Raw genomic sequence first — 25,494 nt, forward strand, 5'->3', positions numbered from 1 at the left:
AAAGAGATTTCTGAATTGAGTTGTTTGTCTTGGAGCTATGCTAGCAAATTTTAATTGAAGATTTGAATATAAAATATTATATTGCTGCAAAATTTGTGCCTCGGTTGCTCACAGAAAAAAAATCTGTTGTATTGAAGTGTTGGTTTTTTGAGGGTCAACAATTTTGAAATTAACCAGAGTTTCTTTCACAGGTTGTGATGTGGAATGAGAGTTGCTGCTAAATTTATGGTACTGAAATTAAGCGACAAACAAAAAGTACTTTGCAGAGATCATAAAAGCAAATCAAGAAATTATATTGAATTTAAAGACTGTTGTTTTTTTTTTTGATTTGAAAGGGATTATTCACAGATAATTTGTTCCTCTTGGACAGACACAAATGCTAACTCATTGTGTGGATGATGGGTTGAAAAAATTGCATGGGAATTTGCAATGAAATACCCAGAATTACAGGAAATTATGATTGGTGTACCGTTATGTCTCTGTTTTTGAAAAACAATTTTCATTGTCCCTCACCCAATATTTTTCCATGCGACTTTTTTCCGTGCATGAAAAAAGATCTCAAAGGAAAGGGTTTTTGTAATGTGAATGAAGTGAAAGAAAAATCACAATCACAGACAACATTCACCCTTAGGAAAATCAAAAATGTTTTCATTTTAGGAAAAAAATACCAGACAAGTGCATCTAGAGTACGTGGAGAGTACTTTGAAGTTAAGTTTTTAGTAAGCAAAATTATTAAAAATATTTTCTTTTATCAATTATGTTTATTTTTGAGTAACCCCCTCATACATTATTTGTATATTTTTAACAAATTTATTAAGATTTAATCTACAATAGGATTGTGTAAAATGACCTTTTAACCTTACAGGGAACCTATATTTCAGTTTTATGGTTTGGCATGTTATAAATAAGCATAGATGTTCTTCTAGAGCATGTACTTGGGTGTAGAGTATCCAGTTCTGAAAAGTCTAGGAATTTATCCTTTATGATTGTAATTGAGAGGAAATTTTAAAAAAGGAGACTATGTGTAACTTAGAAAGCAAAAAGACCAGTAATAAATTAAATCAATCGTTAGTGAAAGTTTCTAATGATGGGTGAAAGAAGTTTTAATAACTTCATCTTTAATGCAAGGACACTATTGTGTTAGGTGAGATTTACTTCTCACTTAAAGAAATATAACATTTGTAATCTTTTATAAAGTTATGCTCTTTATAATAGTTTGTAATTTTTCTCACAGTAATAGTTCAGTTGTGGATAGTCTTCTCTTAGTATACAAAAATCTTATTGTGGATAATTTATTGAAAGTTTCTAATGGTCCAGAAAGTTACCTGCAGCATAGTATCAGACAACAAAGAAAAGATGGACCCACAGACCAGTTCCTTACCAGTTCCAGGTGTTTTAAGACATAACTGTGTGTACGGACACTGAGATCCTCTGTGGATTGTAATTATTGCAAAGTGGAGAATACTACAGAACAGATGATGTTCTTGTGTGATCAAATCTTGCAGCTTAAGGAAGCATGCTGGAGAAAATTCAGCATGCTTACTCCAGAAAATATCATTAAGAGTTAGCTACCAAGTGATCAAGCTGTATAGTGTCCACAATGTTGATTAAAATTTTCAAAAGATGTAGGAAGAAGTGCAGGAGTTAGGAATCCTTCCTGAATCTCCCTTGGAACCGTGTTCATATCAAAGTGAGTCTGGCCCCATGGTAGAAACTAAGAGTCATCTGTATAGTGTGAGAAGTAGGGAAATGAAAAGAAATACATAAAGATATCCTCCTTACCTTTGTGAGAGTTTCAAAGGAAAACCTCCACCATTATTATGAAAAAAATAAAAATTGATGCAAAAGAGGGCAAAAAAGATGGTGAGATAAAAAGAGAATTGAACAATAATTAAGATACTTAGAAGAAAATATAAAACATCAAAATTCTTGAAAAGATGGATTGGAATGATTAAAACATTCAAATTGTTAAGATAAATCATACATTATCATAAACCACAAGATAGATCTACATATAATTAATTGCTTTCATATTAAAATATTAATATTTATTTATACATATTTAATACTTGTAATAATTATTTTATACTTGCTATTATTATAAATCATACATTTTAAGTTATCTAGAAACAAATATGATTTCTATCTTTAAATGAAAAGTAACAATTAATATATCTAATATATTCCTTATCAAGTTTCTATTTATTCCATAAGTTATATCTTATATTCATATTAGGCCTAATTAATATGTGTTGTATATCTTATCAAGTTGTAAAATGTGTATTTGTTAACACAACTTGATAAGAAAAATCAAGAAGAAAATTTTATGCTATCAATTAAGGCTCTCATATTATCTGTCTTACGGAAAATTCTACATAAATACTTTATATAAAATAGATAAATTATTATATGTTATTTCTTATAGCTTTATCAAAAAATATTAATAATAAACAAATGAAGGAAGAAAGTGAAAAGAAAACTAGGATAGCTAATAGGTGGTGGTGATTGGGTTTTCTTTAATATTGTTTTCATTATTTATTATTTATAGACTTAAAACTGATGATGTGGCCAGGGAAATGTGAAACCTTAGTCAGGAAGATTTTACCAAAAAAAATATGTATGGACACACTATGAGCTGTTATTTCATAAGTGAAAAGAAAAACTTTTTATATTGTATGTATTAAAACTGATCATCACAAGATTTTTCTTTGGTAATTGTTACTTTACGCATTTTAAAACGAACTGACCTTCTGAAGGGTTAAGGGGTGAATGTGTAAAGAACCATTTACATTTTAAAGAACCTTGGTTGTTCTAGGTTTCAGTTTCTCTGAGGGTAGATCTTTTTTTCACCTTCTAAGTTTGTTCTTAAAGTATAAGGACATGTAGAGCCGATGCATCCTTTACTGATTTATTGCTTGTGGATCTTACTAGTATTTATATTTTCTATAAAACAGAAAAAGAGCTGGAACAGACATATTGTACACAGTAAAATTGATGTCTGAAATGCCCAACTGTAATACAAAGTGAACTCTAAAACTTGAAATTTTGTTTTATTTGAAATGCAGTAAGCACCTTTTTATCCCTTGGCTAAAGATTGGTTGTATGACTTATTAGATATGAGATGTACTTTATGTATTGTTTATGGTTTGTTTGACTCTGTAACCACATTGGTTATAGGCAAACTGATAAATCAATTGAAAAAAACCGAACCTTCCAAGTCTTTTGAAAGTGTTACTGCCATTTTCAAGATAACCTTACATAATATAGTTAATACAGCTTTTTAGAAAAATAAGCAGTATCCTATGCCAAATGTACTCAGAAAAATGAAGAGCAACTTTGTTTTCTATTACCTTAATCTCTGCCCTGAATGTAACATTTACCTATATTATCTAAGTATAATGAATATCTACTTGTTTTTTATACAATCTTTGTATTGTATTATTATATACCCATCAGAATAAAGATTTATTTATTTATGTTTCATACCTACATTTCAAGCTCACTGAAATAATATTGATGTTCAGGTCTTTTTGACAAATTCACTCTCCTCACTATGGTGAACATTTCTCTGAAAGAGAATCATTTTCTCTTAAAAAAAGACAGCCTTTATTGGTGCCTTTTATATATCAGATATATTAAAAGCATATCATCTATAAAAAAGGTTATGATATTATATAAAGTAACAAGTTACTTTAGAAAGCCTTTCCTTTCTATTGTGGAAAAATGCATTATACAAGATCAGTATAGTTCAGGAAATATATATACAAAAAATGAAGCATTACCAATATGTTTTATTTTGTTTGAGCAGTTTTATTAGTCTCGACATTAGGTACATGTCATATCTGAAAATGATTTAGCCATTTTTAAGGAACACATATGTGCTAAGGAGTGAAATGATTTCCCATTGTCTTCATTGAACCGTATCTGCACCTCAACTTGCAAGTACTCTTAGGTGTTTAACTTATAGAATAGTTGTGCAGCTCAAAAAGTGAGTAATATCTTCATTGTTCATGACAGAACTGTATGTAAATTTCAAAAAGTCAGATAATTAGAATTTAAAACATTAAGTTAAATTATTATATCTTTCTGACATTAAACTAATGCATTAACAAAAATTCTCTCTTTTCAAATTTTGAGTGGTTAAACTCAATACAAAATCAGCTGATTTTTGAAGTTGAGAGTTCTAAGGTTTGAGTCCTTGTGTAAAGGCAGTTGCTTTTACATGGATTTGAATGCTAGACTGTGGATACGTGTATTCTTTGGTGGTTGGTTTCTATTAACCACTCATCTCAGGAGGCGTCAGACTCTGTTCAGTAGTACACATTTACAATTACATACCGGACTGCGCATAGATATCTTGGAATCTCTGCAAAGTACTGTTGACATCATGTCACTGTGCTTTTACTCTGTAACCTCTTAGAATAGATTCAGTAGGTATATAGCCAAAACTTATAGAATATATGTAATTTCAAAAATAGGTAGATAACAGTAAGGCATGATCTGTGTAGACTAGAAAATGAAAAAAACAAGCCCACCTGAAAAAATGCAATAATAGCTATCTGTCCCATCCATAATTCCTCAAGAGAATCTTATTCAGAATAGAAGCATCACAATAATGAATTTACATTTACCAAGTATATTTTACAAGTGTATGCAGATGCTAAAGAGCTATCTAGAACAAGTTTAGGTTCCTTAGGATAAATCTTTGCCTATTCGTATAATGAGAAGAGGATGTATGTCTGAGTGAACTATAAACCATTCACCTCATTGTAGGATTATAAATGAGTTAAATGATACATTATTTATAAGTAAGTAAATCTCCCAAATTATTCTGTTCATGTTACATTCTAAACGTTGCCTTTCACTACAGTTTGGACATTCAAAAATATCAATAAATTTTTATTAGAAATCAGTTTGTTGAAAAGAAATAATTCACTGATAAAAACAAGTGGGATTTAAAAAATTTGTTTTGGCAGGTTTCCAGTTAAAAGAAAAACTGTTTCATACAGGTGGATCTATAAAATAAATATAACCAACTTTAAATTAGAATAAAATCACGTATTAAATTAAATTATTCAAAAAAAGTTGAAATGAACTAAAAAAAAATACCATTTATTTTAATACAGTAAACAGATTTATTACATTTTCCAATACATTTAATATTAAATTCAGCTTAAAATTTTGACAATTTGTATCTGAAAAATAACCTGGTTTTATTGGTGACATTGTATGTGTTCTTTGTATCATGTATTCAACAGATGACAGTAATTTCCTTTATTATTCAGTTGTCATTGTGTAAATATCTAGTTTCATGAAAAGTTAAATCCCACAATATTTTGTAATTTTTTAACCATTCACACTAAAATGGATTTCATCCATTTAATTTCATCCTACTGTATGATTACCTGTTTATAACTGGTAAGCTTCCTTTCTATTTTATTTATACATTATTCTTTTACAGTCCGAGTCTTTTACAGTGTTGATTACTTTTATTTTTTTCTGTATAGGCAGAATAATAATGGACCTGATATTCCAAATCTGAAAAACAAATGAATTTATAAATAAAACTGATAAGTCAATGTTTAGGGTCATAGGTGATTACACACAGTTGTGTGAAAATATGTTAAAAGAAAAAGTTGTCAAATATTACATCCTAAAATGTATAGGTTGAAATTCAATTTACATATAATTACCAAAGTTATGAACATATAATTAATTACTTTTTGTAGCAAGTTATATATTTTAGGGTGTGTGAAATAGATAAAATATCAAAGTCGTGTTAAATAAATCAGATACTGTTTGAACGAGTATGACATTTTAAGTGATATTTTCTGGGGTGGCTTATAATCATGACAATGAATATCATGGGACCTCTAGATGGGAGGCCAAGACGCTACCACTTCGCCACAGAGATTATTTAATAAAATATTATTACCCTCATATAAATATCCAGAAGCTCCAGATATCCCATGCAGCTTTCTGAATTTTGGGCCTGCAGGCAGCCGCATCCCTTGTCTGTGAGGTTTAGTCTTCAACATACTCAGGCTGTTCACTTCTCGTACCTGAGAAGTGTGGTTTGATGAAATCCAATCATCAAAGATCACTAGTATCCACAATCTAGTATTTAAATACAAATAAAGCAACTAATTTATTAGGATTCAAACTTGAGAACCTCTCTGCTTCGAAATCAGCTGATTTATGATAAGTTTTACCACTAGACCAACCATTTTCCTGCTTGTTTGTGGAAATGACAATTCTGTGATATGATGGAATCATTTTATGTAATTTAAACAATATTATTCTCAAAATCTTGTTTTATAGTCATGTGCTTGTAGTTGCAAATATTTTATGTTAATTAAATTATTAAAAATTAATATCTATGTATGTGAGCTGTAGATAGATGACATTTTAAAACATATCAAACGAGTAATTCGTTAAATAAAATTTTTTCGGTCAGTTATTATTTTATTCAGGTACCTCTAATCCCAGTAATGTAAATATTAAAAATAATTTTTTTTATTTAACATGAAAACAGAATTTATATATTTTATGAATCTAGCAGATTGAAGTGGAAAAAGATTGGAAATATTCAAGCAAAGAATTATAGCCCTTTTTTTCCCCAAGACCACTGAAGATGGTCCAGTAATTACGCATTGCAGATCCTCAGTGGTTGCCTGGCCTCTAATTTCCTGGAACCCCACAGGATCCGGCGATGCTGTGCCCTGCAGGGGTCGCTCACCCAGTAGGCCAGGACTCGGTCTTTTCTTTGTGCCATGCCTCAACGCAGTTCCCCTTGAAGAAGGGAATCTAGTCGGGTCTCCAGTCTTTTCAAACTCAAAGGTTCCCCGATCACTCATCGAGAATTATAGCCTAGACACAAAAGTTTAGTTAAAGAATTATGCTGTGACGTTTAAAAATTATGTTTGTTATGGATCGATTTAAAACTTTTAAAAAAAGGATTAGGCTTCTGTACAAAGCCTATTTTAACCTATTTTCTAAAGAAGAAATCATTTATAAATCGAATAAAGTTCTTCGTTTTCTTACAAAATCAATAACATAACATATGAATCCAGTGAAAAATATTGAGAATTTAAACTCTATATACCTTTATAAAGAAGTTGGTTGAATCAGAAGTGAAGTTTCAAGTTTTGTTGAAGAGCAACAGAAAGAAAGAATTAGTTCCAATTGGTCAATGATTTGTCAGGAAGTAATTTATCATGAGAATTATTTGCCTTAAATCGTTAAATTTTTGTAAAAAAAAAACCATTGTAGATTACATGGCTCGAAATTAGTCATCTAAAAGTTTTTTTTTTTGTATCTTAAACATTACAAGGGAGATTTAGTCAATCAGAAATAAGTCAAGACTAATACTCAAATAAAGTTGGCATTAAATCTTGTTTTATTATATTTACTTTGGTTGAAGATGTTAGTGTTTCTACCATTAATCAGGAAAGTTACAGTTTCAACTTTGATTAATTAAAGAATTAATCAAAAACGGATTTATAAAGGAATTGTGACTAAATACTTGCCCTATACAATGGATATCTAAATGTATGACAATGAATATGGAGATTAGGAAAAGAAGATAGACTTTTGAAATATGATGTTAAAGAAAGGAAAAATGATGTAAATTTGTTGCATAATAAGAGTATGAAATAAAGATATTTGAAAAAAAAAACAGAATTTTAGCAAAATTCTGTAAAATTTTAAATTACAGTAAAAACATCGATTGAAATTGGTAAAATATTTTTTTATTTCATTGTTTCTAGAAGGAAGTAGTATAGGTAAAAACATCCATCAGAAGATAAAAATTAGAATGTACGTTTAGGTGGGGTTAAGTTATGTTGACCGTGTTAAACAAATCTAACAATAAAGTAGAAATTTGTATATATAATAAAAAAAAAGTTCAAACTTATATGGTAATTAATAATCAAATTATTCGTGTAATTAACCATCGTAAAAGGATAAATAAAGTGCATTCTGGGAATGGAGCCATATTTGACACTTATAAGTAGGATAAGTAAGTGTTTGCGTAATCGTAATAAGTTACAAATGAAACAATAAATAATCTAATTATAATCGAAAAATTATAAATAGTAAGTTAATTTTTTTTTTGTAGTTTTATTTTTTTAGTACTGTACTGAAGAATATTTTTGAGAATTAACAATTATTGGATTAACAAAATGTGGGGAAAGCCTAATTACATCCGCCATTTTCCCAAGATGGTGACAAATTACAGGTGAAATTTTAAAAATAATTTTAATATACCTTTTTGTGAGTACGGGGCTTAAAAAAAATATTTTTTATTAAAATCAGCTTTCCGCACTTTTATCTGCCTCTACGAGCAATTCAACAGTATACTAAGACACGTGCAAGCTAAAAATACTATATACAGGTAAACACCTACAGCGCTAGCGTAGAGATACGGGTAAGCTGAAGATTTCGTTCCATTGTATTGATCGTATTAATTGGTAGCACTGGATTTGAAAGGCAAGGGGCTAACCGTTAGCTGTTGGCGGAACTGCTTTTTGTAGCCGACGCTCTTCAGTCGGCCGTGGCAGCTGGCTGAAGCCGCTATCGCCGTCGGCCGAGTACGGCATGGGTCCGGTGGCCAGCCGCGAAGATGAGGACGACGATGAAGAGAGCGGCGCGCCGAAACCGATAATGGTCGGTGATAATTTTTTTTTTTTGTGTTTATCCTGTGTATGTGTTTCGAGTTTAAGTGATCTTCAGTGGTTAATATCGTACAAACACAATTATGCGTAAATGATAATAGGTGGGCACCCGCGCTAACAAATGCGTACAGCGAATTACATAATTCGGGCTATTTTGTATGACATCCATCTCTTATGATAGGATTAAACACAGAAATCAAAACAAAAGAATTGAATCTTTTCTCTCGTAAAGATTATTATTAAGAATAATAAAATCGGTATTATAATTTTAATAACTGAACCGAATGCCGGTTTCATTCAGTAAATACATAAATACTACATCTTAGAATTTCTATTACAATCTATTTCTTCCCCTAACTTTTTTTTTATCATGTATATTTCCTTCTAGAAGTTTATAATCATAAATTCCTGATTATGTATGACTTTGTAACTTACTATACACGTCATTCATCTGGCAATTAAATCGGTGCAGATTTAAAAGATTCAGTCATTCGTGAGAATGTAATTAAAATTCTATTTTTACTTACTTAAATTACGGTAAAATAATGTACATGTTTTAAAATTAGTAAAATAAAATTACAAATCGCTTTTAGTGTATTGTTTATTTTACAAACAATACTATATGGTATTGTACTCGAAGGTAAATGTCATGTAACAAATATTAAATAATTGAAAACGTAATTACTACATCTTACAATTTCTATTATATTCTATTTTTCCCTAAGCAGGTTTTTTTTAATCGTGTATATTTCCTTCTAGAAGTTTATAATAATAAATTCCTTATTATATATGACTTAGTGTCTTAGTTTTTGTTTTTACTAGACTGAACCAGGAATTTCTCTTTCCATGTTCGCCTTCCACCTTCTAATTTTTCCCTTAATACTATTAACCCGCTTTTTTTAATTAAAAAATATTAAAAATTTAAGAAAATTCTGTATACGTGCGTATATATTTATATAATGGATTTTTTAAAATTTAGATTTCAGAAACAGTTAATCTAAAAACATGGTATTTGATGTGTAGTGTGATGAATGTTCTGGAACACTGTTGAGATTTGATATTTTTAAAAATTGGATTACCAGGTAGAGAGTAGTGTTTGAGATGTTAAATCTCTCAAAAGGTCTTTATTTCATGAAAATTTTATCGTTTATATTTTTATTTATTTAGGTTAGCATAAATAGTATAATCAGTATAAATAACAATGAACATTAAACCTAAAGTTTTGTAATCTCGACTCTCAATAAAAAAAAAAAATATTTTTCAAAAAAAAAAAGTTTATCTAACTTTTTACTGTTACAATTTATCGATTTAAATGTTTTCACTTAACGAAGTTTATCTGTATGGGGAAAATTGTTTATCTCTGTACCTCATATGATTAGGAGGGGAAATCTCTCCACCATTAGAAAACAACAAGTTCGATTAACTTTTTACTGTAAACATTCTATCGACTTGAAATTTCAATAATAAAAAAATGGGGTTACTATTCTTTACCATTAAATACAATAGTTTTTATAAACTTTCCTAATATTGTTCTAACTACTTGAAACTTTTTTTTATTACTTTTTTAATATTAATTTTTTGAAGAATATTTCAAAATATCATTGGGATATATTTAATTACGTTTTAAGTATACATTTTAGTCTAATAATTTTATACCTAATTTATTATATTATCTAGTCCATTTTTTTTTTTTTTTTTTTTGGTTGAATTACATTTCTACAGAAGCATGTACTTGGGATTATGAAATGGAATTCTGTAGCGTATGAAAAATGCCGTACGTGAGTTGTGGGATTCAAACTCATGACTCCCGGATGAAAAGCCGAAACGCTACCACTCCGTCAATGATGTGGGCAAAGTTCAACACTTAAAATAATTATTATTATTTTAAATTTTATCCCTGGAGAAGAAGTTACATATTAAGCTGTTAGAAACTACCAGAAAACTTTTGCAATATGTCATTGCCGACTTTTAAAAATAATTATTTTGTAATAAATTTTAAAAAGCTAAACTATTTTTTGTTTGTCTTTTCTATAGAAGATATTCCGCTTCTAAAGTGCTACTTTATGTTTGTATATGTATACAATAAATAAATATATATATTTTTAATTTTTTACTAATTTTAAATGTAAAATTCTTTTAATATGTTGGGTCTTAGTTTATTTTATCTATTTTCGTTACTTTATTCATCCTTTTTAAATTACATCTAAAATAAAATTCGTTATTTTCTATTATAATGAAGTTTTTTATTAATATTTTATTTTATTCGGGTTTTATAAAAAGATATAGTAAGGAAATTATTAAACAAATTTTATAATTTATGGATGTCACAAAATTAATACATATAAAAATTAAAATTTTGAACCTTTATAAGATTTAGATGAAAAAACCTCTCAAAAAGTATGCATATAGATGAAATAATACAGGATGGCCGGTGGTAGTAGTTACAAATTTAGGATAACTCATAAAAAAAAAGTATATTTCAGACCAAGTAAAAATACATTGTCATTTCTCATTAATTTTAAATCGATGTTACTTTTTATATGACTGCCCAAAAAAGGAGTATAATGTATTTACGGTGTATGTATTAATGTTTGTTACATTGTAGCAACTCAATGGCTGAACCGATTTAGATGTATGACTCCGTGTTGGTCATGTTACGTTACGGGAGTGTCATAAGCTATTTAGATATGTTTAAATAAATTTAAAAAAAATTATACTATATACAAAATTGTCACCCACACTCTCTTAATTATTCTATATTAGTAATTATCCTATATTAAACAGCAATGTTTATTTTTCTGGAAATGGTTTTTTTTTTAGTTTTTAATACTTGCCTCTTGTTAAACTTAGCCGATGATTTTAGTATTAAATATATACCGCTAATCAAAAAATACGGAGCTGATTTTTTGAGAGTTACGTCATGCATCGGCCAATTTGTATTATTTCTTCTTTAATTGATATTAATTTTTTAAAGAAATATATCTCTTGTAATATCCAACATTTTATTTAAATCACTTTTTTTATTGATATGTGTAATTTTCATGTAAATATCTAAAAATGGATTTCCAGATTTTTCGAAATTCGTCTTTGAAAGGGATGAAGAAACGTAAAAAAATTTGAACAATAATTGCAAATTTTCTTTATTTCCAACTATATTTAACGAAGTATTCACAAGATTGGGGCTTTTAAAAAACTCTTCAGATTAATATCTAAAAACCGTTTTCGGGTTTTTTGAATTTTCACCTTAAGGGGTGCAACAGTGTATGGCGCGGCGGCTCAACAAACACAACCACTGATACTTGTATGTACGACGCGACTGGTTGCATCTGCCTCCGGTTAGTTCACTAGAAAACTAAAATAAAGGTAATTAAAAAAAAAAAAAAATGAAAAACTAAGTACGGTTACTTCCTAGTGGTATTGTCGGGTAACGATAAGAACCGGGGAAAATACATTTTTACCCGTACGAAGTACGGATAACCATTATCCATCTCTTAAAACTAATATTTTTAAGATAGAGGCCGACGGTTTTGAAACCTACATTCTTAGATCAATCAAAGTTAAGGCCTGTACTGAGCAATCAAACTGCTGCGGTGAGAGAAATTACAATACACTGATATTTTTTATTAACTGAACAGACTTTAATTTTTATTTATTATTATTATTCTTACAAGCAAGAGTTTAATGAACACAAAGGGGTTCAAGGGGCAGAGCCCCCTGACTAGACTGGAAAGGAAAGTGAAGTGAGCCCTGATCGGCTAAACATCCCCTGACGTGACGGGAAACAAGTAATTAAATAGCGCACTCAGCGGGTTGGTCTAGTGGTGAACGCGTCTTCCGAAATCAGCTGATTTCGAAGTCGAGAGTTCTAATGTTCAAATCCTAGTAAAGGTGGATACCGGTGTTCTTTGGTGGTTGGGTTTCAATTAACCACACACCTCAGGAACGGTCGTCCTGAGACTATACAAGACTTAATTTACACTCATACATATCATCCTCTGAAGTAATACCTTACGTGGTTCCGGAGAGTAAACAGAAAAAGAAAGAAGAATTACATAGCGCTGGCGAAGCCGCGATGGGAATGCTAGATTGGGAATTTTAATAAAATTTCTTTTATATCTTTACTGGGGAATTTTCTTATCTTCCGTTTTTTTTCTTTATTTAAGCGTTAGCAACAATTCGTTGTTTATCATATATTCCTTCAATATTTTTAATAAAATATTTATTTACCGTTTTATCAGGATTTAATGAAAATCTAAAAACAATATTGTTGATTAAATAATATTTAATATAAATATATTAAATATTAATTATTTAATATTAATATATTAATTTAATATTAAATGTAAATAAACGATGGGTCTGCTAGTTATTTATGTATTAGTAGTAAGTAGTTAGATTCCCAGGATTTTTATTCCTTCATTTTCGTAATTTTTACCATCATTTGCCGGCCAAAGAAGTTTGTAACACTTTTTACCCAAACACATTTTCGATTTTCCTTGTCTCCTTTGGTTAACTTTAATATTAAAATGTTTACAGCTGTACGTTGCAACAATTGCTTACTGATTTTCATTTTTTTTTTAATCTAGATTTTAGTCTATTTAATTTTATAATAATAAACTTTGTTTCCTGCCTTTATTTGTTTATTAATGCTGTTTTTCATTCCAGTCTCAAGATTTAGTCCTTTAACAGTATAATCAAAGTTATTTATATAAATCTTGAAATATGTTTGTACTAATAATTTTACTTTACGATCTGTCCACCAGGTATTCTCATATATTTTATATTTTTCATTCAGTTCTTAAGGCTTTATGTATATTTTTTAGCCATCTTTAAAAAAAAATTAGGAAATTTTCAGTTCGGTTCACTTGTTGTTTTAATTATTTATTTATTTTTTATATTAAAGTTCAATCCTTAAGTTTGATAATTCCAAATATGTCTGTAGATAAATTTATTTTTAATTTTGTAGAGGCTTCTGGAAGTCTTGTAGCAAAGTTCCCCAATTAATTAAGTTTTTGATAATTTATATGAAAGGTTTATATAAAAATAAAGTATCCACTTAACAACAATTGTCAGTATTGACTATCCAAGCGCTTTCGGATTATTCTTTCATCATCAGGGATTATTGATTAATTATGAATTTTATAGTTTTGCATAAAATGTAAATTTTTATAAATGGAAATTAAAATGAAAATAAAATTTGAATTTTTGTGTTACAACATTTGACTGTCAATAGTTAAAGTAAGTCAACGTTAAAAAGAAAGAAAAAATAACAATTGTAAACATCTTTCTGACAAGACGTTTTTTTTAACGTTGACTTATTTTAACTATTGACAATCAACTGTTGTAACATAATAATTTAAAATTTTATTTCATTTTAATTCACATTTATAAAAATTTATATGCACAACTATAAAATTCATAATTAATCAGTAATCCCTGATGATGGAGGAATAATCCGTAAGCGCTTGGATAGTCAATACTCACAATTTTTGGTGAGTGGATACTTTATTTTTACATAAATTGTGTAATACCAACGGTGCCAGATGTTAAGAAAATTAAACCTAAATTAAAGGTATTTGAAAAGAAGATTATGTGATCTTCATAGACGATTTTAAGACATCTTTGCTTTGTCATATTTTTTGTTTAGTTATGTTAAACATTACTAAATGTCTTTCATTTTTGAAACTTAAAAAAATTTTTCTATTAAACTAAAAATAAAGAAGTATAATATAAATTTTCTTGCATTCCAGATAACCTTAGCTCACGCTTAGTAGTAATCTCTTAACGTATTTTTCTACATTTCTTTCCTTATTTTTACTGAATCAAAAATGTCACACCTTTTAAAGTTCTTATCAATGACTTATACGTCTTCTCTTATAAATAATAATTTTAAATAAATGAAATAACTGACTTCAAAGAACACTAAAATTTAATTCTATTCCATAAAAATATTAAAAGCAAAAATAAATATCACCTTAACGAATGAAGTATAAATTATATGTCTAGACGGCTTTCGACTATCAAGTCATTATCAAGAGACATTTATTAAAAGAATCTTTTAAAAAAGCTCATATTTCGTTAATCGTTTTTGTCAGTCTTCTCTAAAATTATCAACATTAAAAAAATTAAAATTTATCATCTATTATTCTTAATATCTTTATTACGGATTCAAAGTTTGAAAATAAATACATTAGTTTACATTTTTTATTAATATGTCTTCAGATTATAATTATGATAGAACGATTAATTAAAACCGAAAGCAGTGGAGATATGTTTTTTATTTTGTTGGAAAGCGATTAAGTCGTATTACTGCGAATATTTTCATACATAAATTCTATTAACTGATTATTGTTGCGTAATATTTAATATTTGTTTTAAATATATTTTAAATTAAACCTTTTGAAGTTGGCGCACAAATAAAAAATAATTATCAACATTTTACTTATTAATCCTTAATTTTTTTTCAAAAAGATGAAATTTAAAGAATAATTTGAAAAATTATTATTTCGTAATTTTTGTTTGTTCTTTTTATTTACAGTACTTTTTAACTTTATTTTATAAGTTTGTTTGCTGCTGATTGCTTATAAAGAACTGACCTATTTAATAGAACTTGTTGAATTTATTTATTATATCTCTAATATAAATCTATTTGTTTTTTTTTTAACTGAAATATTAACTCTTAATAAAATAATTTATTATCTACTATAACTAGCATCCCTGTCGCGGCTTCGCCCGCTCTATATGGTTACTTGCGTTTTCCGTCGCGGTCAATTTTTTTTCTTTTATATTTTTTTGCCAAGAACCGAAAGCAGGTGCAGCCAATCGCGTCGCACATACAGTAACAATAGCTGTGTTGATTGAGGCGCCACGTTGTACACGATCGCACTTCTTAAAAAATCGAAATTAAAAAAAAAAGAACCCGGAAATGGTTTTTAGATATATGTTTATCTGAAGAGTATTTTTACCTCAAATCTAGTGAATATCTCGTTTAGTATAGTCGGAAATTGGGAAAATTTGCAATATTTGTTCAAAATTTCTTTTACCTTCCTCCTTTCAAGATTGAATTTCAAAAAATCTAAAAATTGGTTTTTAGATATTCATTCACCTGAAGATTATAAATACCAAAAAAATTAAGTTGATATCTTCATTTTTTTACTAAAAAATTAAAAAAAAGTAGCAGAGTAAAAAAAAAAATTCAAAATCCATTTTAACCCTTTAACTTGGAATTTCAAAAAATCTAGAAAGTGGTTTTTAAATATTCACATTAAGATTACACATACCAAAAATCAAGTCGATATCTTCATTTGTTACCGAGAAAAAAATAGTAAATTTCATTTTTACTCCATTTTAAGCCTTTAAAATTAGAATTTCAAAAAATACTTTCTGCACTTCACCATAAGAATAATTTGTATATAAATTTTCATCAATTTATTTCATTATTTTTTTCTGGGCGTTAATTATGAATCGGTCACGACTTGTTATTTTAAGTATTTATAGACATTAGGCTATATATATTAATTACGTTACTGGTTGTTTATTAATAAATAAATTTAATTTTTTATATAATTAAAAATTAATTTTTTAAATTGGCGTAAAATTATAGATTTTACCAATCGGAAACAAAATCGACTTACTGTTATCTCGTCGTTATAAATAATTTCATCGAGAAGGTCCAAGGTACGAATCCCGGTCAAACACGAAATTTTTCATACGCAACAGAAATCCAGATTCCCACGCACAAGCTTCAAATCTGTTTCATGAATTAATCATCAATTTAAAAAAAATGAAAAAATGAATTATATCAGCTCGAGTTACAAGACAGATTTATAAACTAATCGACTGACATAAATTTATGAGGTTTTTTTTACGAGTGTATTTATAGAACCCAAGAGAATTCGAAATCGATAGCTTTAATATTCTAAAATAAAAAATGTTACGTATGTTGGTCGTTGTATTACTAAGTGTACAATTTTAATTAACCAATTTACAATGTATATGATATACTGTGAACAGATCCAAGATAGGGCCACCATACTACGAGTATTTCCATGGTATCTTTTTTTTTGTCTTCAGTCATTTGACTGGTTTGATGTAGCTCTCCAAGATTCCCTATCTAGTGCTAGTCGTTTCATTTCACTATACCCTCTACATCCTACATCCCTAACAATTTGTTTTACATATTCCAAACGTGGCCTGCCAACACAATTTTTTCCTTCTACCTGTCCTTCCAATATTAAAGCGACTATTCCAGGATGCCTTAGTATGTGGCCTATAAGTCTGTCTCTTCTTTTAACTATATTTTTCCAAATGCTTCTTTCTTCATCTATTTGCCGCAATACCTCTTCATTTGTCACTTTATCCACCCATCTGATTTTTAACATTCTCCTATAGCACCACATTTCAAAAGCTTCTAATCTTTTCTTCTCAGATACTCCGATCGTCCAAGTTTCACTTCCGTATAAAGCGACACTCCAAACATATACTTTCAAAAATCTTTTCCTGAGATTTAAATTAATTTTTGATGTAAACAAATTATATTTCTTACTGAAGGCTCGTTTAGCTTGTGCTATTCGGCGTTTTATATCGCTCCTGCTTCGTCCATCTTTAGTAATTCTACTTCCCAAATAACAAAATTCTTCTACCTCCATAATCTTTTCTCCTCCTATTTTCACATTCAGCGGTCCATCTTTATTATTTCTACTACATTTCATTACTTTTGTTTTGTTCTTGTTTATTTTCATGCGATAGTTCATGCGTAGGACTTCATCTATGCCGTTCATTGTTTCTTCTAAATCCTTTTTATTTTCGGCTAGAATTACTATATCATCAGCAAATCGTAGCATCTTTATCTTTTCACCTTGTACTGTTACTCCGAATCTAAATTGTTCTTTAACATCATTAACTGCTAGTTCCATGTAAAGATTAAAAAGCAACGGAGATAGGGAACATCCTTGTCGGACTCCCTTTCTTATTAGGGCTTCTTTCTTATGTTCTTCAATTGTTATTGTTGCTGTTTGGTTCCTGTACATGTTAGCAATTGTTCTTCTATCTCTGTATTTGAACCCTAATTTTTTTTAAATGCTGAACATTTTATTCCAGTCTACGTTATCGAATGCCTTTTCTAGGTCTATAAACGCCAAGTATGTTTGTTTGTTTTTCTTTAATCTTCCTTCTACTATTAATCTGAGGCCTAAAATTGCTTCCCTTGTCCCTATACTTTTCCTGAAACCAAATTGGTCTTCTCCTAACACTTCTTCCACTCTCCTCTCAATTCTTCTGTATAGAATTCTAGTTAAGATTTTTGATGCATGACTAGTTAAACTAATTGTTCTGTATTCTTCACATTTATCTGCCCCTGCTTTCTTTGGTATCTGACTATAACACTTTTTTTGAAGTCTGACGGAAATTCCCCTTTTTCATAAATATTACACACCAGTTTGTATAATCTATCAATCGCTCCCTCACCTGCACTGCGCAGTAATTCTACAGGTATTCCGTTTATTCCAGGAGCCTTTCTGCCATTTAAATCTTCTTCCATGGTATACTATTACTTAAATAATTGATTTTACAAACAATTATTTTATTTAGAATTTCATTTATTATCCGTACACTGATAAAACTATATGATTTTTAAAGTTTTGAAACAATAAACAAATATAAATACTCCACCTCTAAATATTGATTTTTAAATTTATATTTCGAATATTTTTTTATAATAATTTTTTCTGTCAACGAGGAATTATCAAAGTAGAAAAGATTTTCCATCATTATTAGAATAATAGAAAGTAATACAATTAAAAATAAGAGTTCATACGAATAACTTTTAACTTTTTTAATCTATCGGCTTTAAATTTATAACAATTATTTTATTTGTTTTTTTTTTACCTAAGTCGTTATCAGTGTGGGAAAAGTTTTAAAACTTTTATCACTAACTTAGGGGGTAACAAATCCCCATTCCTAAGAAAAAAAAAGATCCATTAATTGTTTAACTTTTTATTTTTTCAACTTGTTAAAATGAAATTTTTATTACATATTTTATAAGTAAGTCTTTATCAAGTTAATAATAATAATAATCAACTTGCTTCACAAAGATTAATTATTTAAACGATTTTACTGTTAAATTTCGTTTAAATATCATGAACCAGCTATGGTATTTTTAATTGAGATGTAGGATACGTTAAGACAAAAGTACCTTGATTGAATTTTATTTTATTTTTTTGTTACGTTTTATTGGTTTAATAGCTTTTGTTGACTGTTTTCTTTTGTTGTTTAAGGCCTTTTATAAGAAAATAATTAAGTGCAATATTTAACATTATAAGTAAGGAAAGGATAAAATCTTAAGCTGTGTATAAATATAACAAAAAAATTCATCCATATCACTGACAGTTGTTTTTTTTTAATAATTATCTTACAAATAAATAATTATTATTAAATATTTTGGAATAAATTTATTTTTTTAATAGTTCTACTGAAGGTAAGATTTAAAGAAAATAAGATTATGAAATTTATTTTGCTACAACATAAGTTGCAAGAAGTAAGTTCTTCCTTCTTCTTTAGTGGAACTGTATTTTTATAGATATCGAGAAACAGGATTTCCATGATGGTCTGTCCTGAACTTTTTCTTATAAATTATCCTAGTTTTCCTTTCAAATCATTCAACACCTCTGTCCTCTTTTTTCCTCCTCCACTCACAACCGCAATCTATTACGTTCTTAATAGCCATATTTTAAAATTTGGCCTATCCAATTAGTCTTTTTCCTGTTTAGCTTCCGGGAATCACCGTCAGGTATTACTTCAGAGGATGATATGTATGAGTGTAAGTGAAGTGTAGTCTTGTACAGTCTCAGGTCGACCATTTCTTAAAGCCAGATATTTTTACGTGGATTTGAATACTGAATCGTGGATACCGGTGTTCTTTGGTGGTTGGGTTTCAATTAACCACACATCTCAGGAATGGTCGAACTGAGAATGTACAAGACTACACTTCATTTACACTCATACATATCATCCTCATTCATCCTCTGAAGAATTATCTAAACGGTAGTTGCCGGAGGCTAAACAGGAAAAAGAAAGGAAAAGGTCGACCATTTCTAAGATGTGTTATTAATTGAAACTCAACCACCAAAGAACACCGGTATCCACGATCTAGTATTCAAATCCGTATAAAAGTAACTGCCTTTAGTAGGATTTGAAGCTTAGAACTCTCGATTTCGAAATCAGCTGATTTGTGAAAACGCGTTCACCACTAGACCAACCCCGTGGGTCTTGTAGTGTCTTAATCATACGCCTGGTATGAAGAATTAAGTATAGGCCTAATAAAGATAATTTTATTATTATTTAAGGGGTTTACGTCCTTTTACAGTGTCAATGGATGATAATGAAATTTCTAGCGTGCGAAAATTCCATATCTGACCGATTCGAACCCGGGACCTCCGGATGTAAGGCCGAGACGCTTCCACTCCGCCACAAAAATTGCCAATAATAATAACAATAATAGTAATAAAAATAATAATAATTTTGCAAGAAGTAAGTCTTTAATAATACTATCAATTTATGTCAATTTCTTTCTTTCATAACTTATTTAATTCTGTTATTTCCTAATCAATTATTTGTATGATATAAGACACGGTTGAATGATCTCATAGAAAAGTCTTTTGTTAGAAAAATAAGAATATATCAATTTCTACGAATCCATTCTTTTTTATAACAAAGAACCGAGAAAGCTTATTTGTGCTTCTAAACGTATCCATGTAACAACCAGGATGTAATATTCCACTTTTCTGTATTACTGCAAGCAAAGATATTGTCGCGTGTTCACGGTTGGACCAGTGCATTGAGTGACTAACAAACTAATAATTTCTTATAAATCAATTTATTACTCTAAAATAATAACAATACGTACATATAACATACAAAATAGTAATTCAAATAAAAAGGACAAGATTTGTTTAATGACATTTAAAGTTTATAAAAACTAAAATACAGTCCAATTTTACTAAAAACGTTAAAGTGACGGATAAAAATTAATATTGTATTAATAAGATAACAGAACAGTCTAAAGTTCATAAAATTTTGTTCATTACAGTTTCTGCAAATATTATTACTTTTACTGTTTACAATGGAACTATCCTACACTTATGTAAGTATAGAATACAGTCACTTTCGCTACAGTTTACCAATAACTCACCGAACAACTTCCTGCAATCACCCACTGTCCACGCTGGAATACTCGTGACGTACTCTTCACTCGTTGTTACCACACACTTATTGATATCACCGTCACCACAACTGCGTCGAACTCAAGCTTGCGAACTACTCTGTTACCGCTTATCATCACGACTGCGCCAAACAAGGCCTTGCCGGACTACTGACCCTCTCGGCTGGTCCCTGGCAGTATTTATATCCTTTGGGGTGCAGAACCAGTAACCGCTTCATCCCTTTAATTGTTGAGCGTAAAGATTTCCATCGTCCGCACCCTTATGTTTATCTATAAATTCTTATTCCGGTCCGGTAACCCTTCTGGTCGAACAACAGCTTTTGGAGTTGCCATTGTATTACAAAGGACAGATTGTTAAACGGGCCTGTTAGTCTGAGAAAAGAATCCCTTTTAGTTCCTTTTGGATTCTTCTTTTCATTATTATTTTCTATTTCGTTCTTCTTAATTGGAAGAAAACTCGTTGTCCTGGTCCGTTACACTGGTCCTGTTGTAATATCTTATCTCTTTCGATCAATTCAGTATACTACGCGCTATTGATCTTTTCGTTGTTCCTCATTTCCATGAAATATAATAAAAAATATATTATGACGGCAAAAAAAATATATTGTGCTATAAATGTAGGCTGCTGTCCAAAAAAAATATTATCAGAAATGCATATTATTGAATAATAGTAGAAATAATAATAAAAAGTACAAATGTAATGCAATGTATGCTTCTACTTTTCAAGTAGAAATATAGATTATATTTCGATGTTTCTTCCATACTTCAAACACTTATTCAGTGCAGTTGTTTCATGTCATATTTATTTGTCTTCTATATGTAAACTTACGACCACTTGCAACTAATTCCCCTTCTAAATGACACACAAAACCTGTTTTCTATTGTTGGTAAATAAAATACTCCAGTCCCACTTTCAATTTCATAGACCTCTTTGTAGTTCTATTTCTCACTGAACATTACATAATATTTGCTGAGATTCCAAAAAAAACAGAAAAAATTGATTATTTTATTAACTCTCTTCAGACAGAGTTTTATAATTAGAATACTTTATTCTACCCAATTACTCATATTAATAATCCTTATTGTAGAACTCTGTTACGGTAGTAGGATTTCCTGTTATTTTTAACTTAAGATAACTTATTTCTAAAAGCATTAGTCGGATTTCTTTTTCATTAATCCCAAACAACTTTCTTCTATTAAAACTTGTTAAAAAAGTTAAAATCCACCTTACCAGCAAATTAAATAAACTGATATATATGAACAGTCATGACTACTTAATCATTTTAATTTTTTGACTTTATTTTATAATATTATTTTATTCTCCTGACGATAGTTTAAGGATTGAAAGATCTAGAGAAACACATTTAATTTGCTGGTAAGGTGGATTTTCACTTTTTTAATACTAATTTATTAACATAGCGGTAACCATGTTTGAAAATTTAACTTCCTTCTAATTTTAATATTTTCATTGCTCGTATATTATTTTTATTTGTTAGATTCAAGATAAAAAATATATGCATGAGATTTCTACAACTTCTCTTTTTAAGAAAACCAAAAAAACATTTTTGGATCATGAAAATTGACGAATTTACTTTTAACGATAGAAATATAATATTGATTAAATACATCTATAATTGTAATTCTTCGGCTGAAAATGTTGAGAAAACAAGACTAGCTAATGTATATTGATTCAAATCATACAGCAAAAAGTCTTCTAGAAATAATTCGAAAAAGATTTAAGGAAAGTAATAATTTTTGATATGTAGAACTATTATAAAAATAATATCGAATTATCTGACACGTATTTTACAAATTTGATTGTGAATCATTCACATAACTTTGATAATTTATAAACGCACCAACATCACAGTCAATTAGCAGCTCATACATCGCAATGGATAGGTAAACGGTATTACTTGTCATTCAAAAAGCGTTAATTCTATCTGAAGCGTCAGTAGTAGTGTTGGTACTACCAATAGAACAGTGAAGGAAATCGCGTATACGAAAGGATGTCGTAAGTAACAAGAAGCCCAAGCAAGTAGTAGTCCTAACCCACCGGGTTGGCCTAATGGTAAATTCGTCATCGCAATTCAGCTGATTTCGAAGTCGAGAGTTCTAAGATTCAAATCCTAGTAAAGGCAGTTTCTTTTATACGGATTTTAATAATAGATCGTGGATACCAGTGTTGTTTGGTGGTTGGGTTTCAATTAACCGCACATCTCAGGAATGGTTGACCTGAGACTGTACAATACTACACTTCATTTACATTCATATATATCATCCTTTGAAGTAATTACTTACATGGTTCCGGAGGCTAAACAGAAAAAAAGAGTCAGTAGTCCTGAAACTTTGACGACTAATAAAAAAACGGAATTCTTTTTTCTTTAATGGCACGAATGTAACTAAAATAATAATTTACTAGAAAAAATATTGGCATATAAAAGAGCAGTAAATTTTTAATCTTAGGCTTATGTGAGTTAAACTGAGTTTTTGATTATTTTTTAAGTAAATTTTATAAAAAATTTTAAATAATTTTTTTTTTAGAAAATAAGATAAGGTTTTATCCTTATTTATTAAGTGTTTTTTATGTCACTGTTTCCTACATTTTATAGAACATATTTTTTTGTTGATATGAAAGGAATAACGATAAAAATGGTCTCAAAATATTTATCATTCTTTTGAAAAAAATAACCAGTCTATTGAGTTGTTCATAAAAATATTAAATTAATAATTTTTTTCTTAAAACTTATTAAATTATTTATTCTGATCGATATAAAAATAATAATGCATTATTTAGATTACGTCAGGAATGAGTACAATTAATTACGAGATTAAAAATATTTGATGTGGCACGACATATTTTTCCGATATTTTGTCATTTTTTTTATTATTATTATATTATTATTTATTGTAATTTTTGTTTTACAATCAGAGGTTAATAATTATTAAATAAATCAATATATTTAAATTAAAAAAAAAAATCTGATGTGGACACCACATGACTTCCTTGAACGCCTATTAAATTACATACACACATTTAAAAAAAAAAATGAAAAGTACATAACATTTTATTTCTTTGATAACTTCTGATATTTTTTATTGTTATTATTAATGAATTATTATTTATTGTAAAACTTTTTTTTTACAATCAGAGATGAATAATTATTACAAAATCAATATATTTAAATTAAAAACAAAAAGATAAAAAACAAGAGATGAAGTCGGATTTGAACCGATGTGCCTTCCCTTGTAAGATCCAAATATCTCATTAATTAAAATTTTATTTGGTTCTAACTCTGGAACCAATGAAAACAAGTACCATTTATGATACATCGTTGAAAAGCTTTCAATGGCGGCTTATTACTGCAAGAAAATGTGGAAAATCCAGATTTTTTTTATTTTGAGCTTTTTTGGATACTTTTGGTCCAGTCGATTGTAATCAAAAGGGGAGGTGCACAACAAGATGTTAAAACTGTCCTAAATCCAAAATTTTAACATCCTAAGGCGAATCGTTTTTGAGTTATGCGAAATACGTACGTACAGACGTCACGCCGAAACTAGTTAAAATAAATTCAGGTATGGTCAAGATAGATATTTCTGTTGAAATCTGGAATCCGAAATTTTTCGCGATCCTGAAAAATGTTAAAAATTAATATTTAAAATGTAAACATATGAAATAATCTTAAATTATAAGTTTCGTAAATAAATGAAAAATATTAAATATAAAGAATAATTTTAAAAATCCAGAAGACTTACTAAAAAAATTAGTTATCACATATTTATCTACATGTTGAATGTCGACGCAGAAAATTCAGGTCTTTATTTAAATAAATGTGATTTAAAAATTCATTGACAGAGTATTGTTGTTTAATTGTATTTTAAATACACTGGTAGGAAGATTTCTCATACTGATCGGCAATTTATTAAAAATGGCATTAGTAGCATAATAAGGACCTTTCTCGAAAGCCGAAGTATTGTGCTAAGTTTTGCGAAATTAGATTTATTAACTGGTTTGATAAAAGTTGATATAATTATTTTTCTTTTAAAAATAGGAACTATTCTTTTTAGCAGAGATTACACGTAGATTTGTATAAATTAAGTTTTTGTAACATGGCATCGTTGTAAAATAAAATTATTATATATAATATAAACTCCTCACCAATATATTATTCGTTTCCTTCAAGCGCTTTCGGCTATTCTTCCATCTTCAGGAGGATGATAATTCATATCTCGAAGATAACAATTGTGATACTATTACAACACCGTCGTAGATACTTCAACTTAAGATTTTAACTTTTACAAAATGACGATCAATTGTTATATATATTTAAATATGTGAGTTTTAAACTTTTAAATATTTCAGTTATAAATTATAATCCCTTCTGAAAATGGCGGAATAGCCGAAAGGGCTTGCGGGAAACGAATACTATATTGGTAAACAGTTTATATTATATATAATAATATATGCAAATACAAGAATAAGTAACCATATTTAATTTTCTACTCGTAAATTTCGGTCAATACGATTCATACTTTGGTCTTCGAATAATGGATTGACACCTCCATAATTGTATCTTGAAAATTCGTTCTAACCTTTTGAGG

At 28.8% G+C, this 25,494-nt stretch overlaps 1 protein-coding gene across 2 annotated transcripts in view; it reads left to right on the top strand.

The window, feature by feature from the left end:
- The first annotated feature begins 8,560 nt into the window (after positions 1-8,560).
- The window catches only part of LOC142328015 (uncharacterized), a 389,144-nt gene continuing 372,210 nt past the window's right edge, over positions 8,561-25,494 (top strand). For both annotated transcript variants that reach the window (XR_012757155.1, XM_075371452.1), the window contains exon 1: positions 8,561-8,667. Coding sequence is in view for 1 of the 2 variants with exons in the window: in XM_075371452.1 (XP_075227567.1) it covers positions 8,599-8,667 (69 nt within the window). In the remaining variant the exon portion in view is untranslated. The remainder of the gene's footprint in view (positions 8,668-25,494) is intronic.

Source organism: Lycorma delicatula, chromosome 7 (assembly GCF_047948215.1).
Source record: "Lycorma delicatula isolate Av1 chromosome 7, ASM4794821v1, whole genome shotgun sequence".
Taxonomy (NCBI): Eukaryota; Metazoa; Arthropoda; class Insecta; order Hemiptera; family Fulgoridae; genus Lycorma; species Lycorma delicatula.